Genomic DNA, 5695 nt, shown 5'->3' with positions numbered 1-5695 from the left:
TGTCAAATTGCTTTAAAAGTTTCATTAATCTTACAATCGTGACGGCTTCTTTTTACTTGGAACTTTCCACAAGAACAATTTTACACGAACGTAGCAATCTGATACATGCATCAACTATTTATGTGTTATGCGTCGCATGACTGCACACCGCTAGTTACTGTAAACATTAATTAATCACAACCCAAACCTACTACTGCGTAACATGTTTGTAACGCTCTTAAGCATCCTTGCTTGAGGGAAGACGTTCATATAAAACTAGGTTATGTGTCATATGATCAATTTATTTTTTGTCAATAACATGTGGTTTCAGCGGACACTCCGACCGAACATGACAACAAAGCAGTAAAATAACTTAATCACGGTCACGAGACAATCGATGCAAAATATGATAAAAACGTTAAATCCAGCGTGACTAATTATATTTGCCCTAACTGTAAGGGTGACACATGTCTAATATATTTAAAACAAAAAGTACGGACATCATCACACTCTCGCACGTGAAGGACTTGACAGTTGGACAATGAAAATGCATTTGGTAGCAGTGATATTACTCGTGATATGCCTTGGTGTGGAGATCCAAGGAAAGGATAAACCTCGTCAAGCTCGTAAACCACGTAAGTTTGTTTAACACTTATAACAAAGTCAATACTTTCCCGAATTTAAAAAAAAAATGGTATCCATAATTTTGTAACGATTATGTTGGCCCTCAATCATATTTCCTTGAATTACATATGTAAGCTGTATACATAATTATAGTACCTATTTTATTATGATGATCTATGTATTAACATGAATAAACTTCATGCAAAAGCCAATTTCATAGTTAATAGCCCATGTGAGTCATTAGGAGCATAGACTATAGTACACATGGCCTATTGCTGTCGTACATTGTAAATAAGCATTTTAAATCATCTAAAACTTAAAAGCAAATACCAGTGAAGGGATTTCAATGAAAATTCCTGATAAAATGTTGTTATTTTCTAGTTGGTCAGGCTTCCAAGATCGTCTCTACAGCCGGTAACCTGAACGTTTAAATTAATGCCTAAGAATTTTTATTAGTTTTAGGGGTACCTAAAAATAAAAAAAAGCCAAGATCGCAGCCATAGTTTACATTAACATAACATGTTTTACGTCTCTTTCTTTAAAAGCTTTCCGTTGATTTAACAAACAGTATTTCCCCATGGTGTTATTCGTCCTGTTTAGACTCGTGCATCGATGTCCTATGCTGTTCCATTAAACCAGAAGTTAATTGGTTTTCTATGGCATCTACATGTACATCATAATTTCCATGTTTCGGCTTTGTTGACAAATTTGACATTGATAGTATTTATGTAGAAGGGTTTTTTGGTTTGATTTAATATTGTTTAACAGCTATGGTCATTTAAAGACGGCCTCTACTGTGTACAAGATGCATGCGTGTAGTGTGTGCGTGCGACTGAAGGAGATAAATGTGAGTAAATGGGTACTCCGTTGACAATAAAGTTGGTCTGTTTCGGCTGTTGCTTTCTAGACTATCGGATATTGTTAATTGTTATGAGATATACGAAAGAAGATGCTCAAAATAAATAAAAAAGTGTCATAAAAGCTGTTGTTAGCGCCACGATAATAGTTGATAAATCATTACAAGATGTGACTCAATGTGTGTGTACTAGCGGAAGTATGTTAGTGTGTTTGCCTCCGTGTATTATTGACAATTTAACTTAGTCATCATTAATAAGCATAATGTGCTATGATTTAACTTGCTGAAATATAAATTGATGTTCAAGATATTTCGTTAGCAAGTCTGATGATAAGTTTGAAGGTTAGCAAATTCCGTTCGTACTTAATCAGCCTACTGCACTCGTTTTGACTAACGGTTTCAGGGCAATATTTCAATCACATCGATTCTGATGAAACATAAGCAAGATTTATAATACTCAAAGACAACAGCTCGGTGATACAATGAAACAAATCTGCTCATAATTAATACGCAAACTGAATCTGGATTGGTTGACGGCGTCCAGTAAATAACTTAGTCAAACATGATCGAATTCTGATGAGATTTGGTCAATATTTAAGACACAATCATTCATCCGAAGGCTTTTGAATATTTCAGTTTGCCATGGAACGGGAGTATATTGTTCCGCTTTGTGTAACTCCTAACATGTAACATTCCCAAAACGAAACTGATTGAAGGCTAATAAGGTCATCAGAATATGCACATAACCACTTCCCTCTTGTTATCTTTAACTCAACTTTTACTTATCTATCTAATAATTTCACAAAGCATCTTTGCAAATGCCAAGATATTTTTTTCTTCTGTACTCATATCTAGCAGATGAGCGTATGCCCGACAACCTTTTGCTGCGAATGAATGTGTTGCCTGTGCTGTTGACGTTATTGCTCCAGGTGATAATTATGAATCCATTTAATATGATCATCGTGTTTGGTGTTAATTATGAATCCATTTAAATATGATTATCGTGTTTGAATTTTCACTCAGAGAGGACATGGAGTAAATGGCTGAGGTGTACTGTGTCCTGTGGGAAAGGCTGGCAATCTCGTTTATGTCTAAAGGACAGATCGTCATGTAACGGTCGAATGGCGCAAAGAAGGATGTGTAACGTACATCCATGTCCAGTACCAGGTAAGTTACTTATTTTAAAAATTCAAAATGACATTATGGTTAATAAGTTTAACCTATTGAAAAACACTACGTCTGATTACATTTTGAGAGTGAAAGCTACGATACACGTGCAAACGAAAGGCACATACAGCCCGTGTCGAAGTGAATTGATGAATATTAATGAATATTTACGAATTAGTGGTATGTCTAGCGACATGTTCATGTACATGCATACAGGTATACGTGATATATAGCAGCCAGTACACGGGAAATATAACACCTTCAGAGTGATATAATTATCAGGTGGAGCACAAATGGATTTAATAACTACCTGTGCCAATTCTAGTGAAAGCTTAACGAAATAACGGTACTGACAAATAAGAAGGACATTCATTACATTAGTTCGGAGTTTTCTATTTCTGTTTTCTAACAAGAAGGAGAGAAGATAAAATATGCTTGTTCCATTATGACCGTTCCTATGAAATTTTATAACGTTATGAAATTTTATAACGTACTTGAAACCTCGTACGTTCGTGAAAAGAAAAAGGCAAGCCATCTCCTACCGCATGATGTCGTAAATAGCGATTTTCGTGAGCCATACGCATGATCTGGAACTTTTTCTGCTTCTGGGACATTGAAGAATCGAAGACTAGTCCGCCACCAGTATTTCAACACTGTTTTTGCTTCTCTATGATTTCCTTTCGGCGGTGTCTCTAGGCAACCGACGTCATTTGACATTAACTGTTGCCATAACCAAAAAAAACAATGCATTTCCAGAGAAATGGCGCGAATTGATTAAAACTTTCACACATCCTTGTTGAACCGGAATTTAGAAAAATAAATAACACGAGCTATACATATTGTTTTAGCTTAGAACTGTTTGTACGTGTAAATGACTTGCCATCGGCTTTAGTTATATACCATATAGTGTGCTTGTGTCAAATTTTTTGTTCATTATTACGTGACAATATAACATGGTGATAGACGCATCGTCGCAAAAAACCTATATTACTCTTCTATTTGTATCTCTTTATTACAGAAGATGGCAGCTGGTCTGCATGGCAGCCATACGCCGACTGTGAGAGGTCATCGACAGATTACAAATGCATGGGTATACAGGAGAGTATACGGTTATGCAATTCCCCTGCCCCACAGCCTGGTGGGAAGTACTGTACTGGGTGTGAAACCAGGGTGAAACCTTGCTCGTTATGCTAGTGTGGAACAAGGAATACTGTCTATAATGACACAAATTAAGTTACAAGACATTTCACAATGAGTAACCATTTCTTTTTTACTTGATGGTCGCTTGAAAAATTTCAGAAGGGTGCATGTCATTACTCGTGAACAGCAGAAAAATACTTTAAAACTTATATTCTCTATATTTGGCCATGTTATAAGGTTTGCAGGAAAAACGTAGTCTAAGGTAGAGGTAAAATTATACATTGCTGGTTGGTTATTGAACAACCACGAGATGGAAACCTTTTCCTTGCATATTCTTATCGTCAATACTACGAACAAATTATTGCCGTTACACACCTGTAATCTATTATCATAATCGCACAAGCTTCATTCTGTATACTTTACATTAAATATTATGATTGATTCACATAAAATATTATGATTGATTCACAAACGACTATCGTATCCAGTAGTTGGTCAGTTCTGACTGATATGTTTTGAAAAAACTGTAAGGTGCTCCTCCGCTCAAAAAATCGCATTCTTCATTTGGCATTTCATTGTTTTAACTTTGGGAGACTAGATATACAAATAGTATAGTTTTCTATGTTACCACTGCTGTTTGTGCACTATTATGGTTACCCACTATTCTAGTAGAAATATGCATCCGATTGAACAAAGATTGTTTCCCTATGTCGTTATTTTGTTTGCTTTTTTTCCCTTAATCATACATAAAATAATCGTCATGGACTCCATGTCAGTAATTCGAACTATGAAAACCATTCTCTTTATATGTTTTTGTCTTTTATATGCGCAGGGCATTGATGTTCTGAAGTGTAACATTAGTATGTCATGTCAGTATAATGATAATTAGAAAGAAATGCAGGCTTCTTAAGTAACACACAACCTGTAACGTGAATACTTTCAAATTAATTTAACAAAATATATTCGTTGCTTGCCATTTCAACCAAATTTGAACTAATATGCAATCAGTCACAGAGATCGACAAAAGACCACATCTACTTTACACATGGTCACATTTAACCTTACAGAAGTGTATGAGGAAGGTCACTTAATTGCCATGCATACAATCGACCTTTTTGAGATATTTTGTAATTGAATGCGACGATCAAAATCAAACGCATGAACAAGTTGCTGCACTAGCTACGTATGAATAGTTTTTATACAGTTTCTGTGTCAGTCATATACTTAACTTACAGTCAATTGATTATTATGAAAAAGACGTCATGCAACCATTTGGATTGCAGTTGATGTATTTTGCTTCGTTTTGCCGATTTTACACTTTTTATGACCTAATCGGCTAAAACATACAAAGAACTAACGAACGATACAAAGGCAGCTAGCTATTCGTTAGGTGTCTTATTACCAGCACTGTTAATGTATTACAAAGACTCGTAACTTACAAATTGCAAACACAAATGACAGTATTAATAGTGTATTTATTTATCTATCTTCACGTGGCAACTTGCAAGAAATCTTATCACATACAAGGTGCATATGACCTCGGTGAATATGAAGCGACGATGATTTTATGGTATACTTTATATCTGTTCATATATCTAACATCGCTAGTAAATCAGGCAGATGTCTGCAACTGATTATTTATTTTACCATACCATCGTGTTTCAACTATTATTGTTACTGTAGTATATCCTTCTAGAGACGTGCTGAAGGCCTTCATTACAAAACAAAAAGTCTTATCAGATATAAATGGTAAACCTTCTTTGGCAATTTGTTTTTAATTTATATAAATTTAAATTTTTCTGAATATATGTTTTGCATTTACTATGATAAACAATTTCATACCATGGTGTTCAAACTGAATATGTTGTCTTTTTGCTCGGATATTGATATTGATGGATAACAAACGAAGAGATCATTGGTACCTTCCAG

General features: G+C 35.1%; 1 protein-coding gene across 1 annotated transcript; it reads left to right on the top strand.

The window, feature by feature from the left end:
• Window positions 1-206: 206 nt before the first annotated feature.
• On the top strand, window positions 207-5613 carry LOC110462512 (thrombospondin-2-like). The gene is made up of 3 exons (XM_021516484.1): window positions 207-614; window positions 2483-2626; window positions 3645-5613. The coding sequence occupies exons 1-3, from the start codon at window positions 521-523 to the stop codon at window positions 3818-3820; spliced, it is 414 nt and encodes a 137-aa protein (XP_021372159.1). The 5' UTR covers window positions 207-520; the 3' UTR covers window positions 3821-5613.
• The last annotated feature ends 82 nt before the right edge of the window (window positions 5614-5695 follow it).

This window comes from Mizuhopecten yessoensis, unplaced genomic scaffold (genome assembly GCF_002113885.1).
Source record: "Mizuhopecten yessoensis strain PY_sf001 unplaced genomic scaffold, ASM211388v2 scaffold10797, whole genome shotgun sequence".
NCBI lineage: Eukaryota > Metazoa > Mollusca > Bivalvia > Pectinida > Pectinidae > Mizuhopecten > Mizuhopecten yessoensis.
The sequence above is the reverse complement of the archived record's forward strand: the minus strand, read 5'-3'. Positions and strand labels throughout refer to the sequence as shown.

What these genes read in the sequence shown, in the direction of transcription:
- LOC110462512 (XM_021516484.1), top strand. Translation starts at nt 521, where the DNA reads ATGAAAATGCATTTGGTAGCAGTGATATTACTCGTGATATGCCTTGGT. An exon ending in TCGTCAAGCTCGTAAACCAC is followed by an intron (nt 615 to 2,482) that starts GTAAGTTTGTTT and finishes ATTTTCACTCAG; the next exon opens with AGAGGACATGGAGTAAATGG. An exon ending in ACATCCATGTCCAGTACCAG is followed by an intron (nt 2,627 to 3,644) that starts GTAAGTTACTTA and finishes TCTTTATTACAG; the next exon opens with AAGATGGCAGCTGGTCTGCA.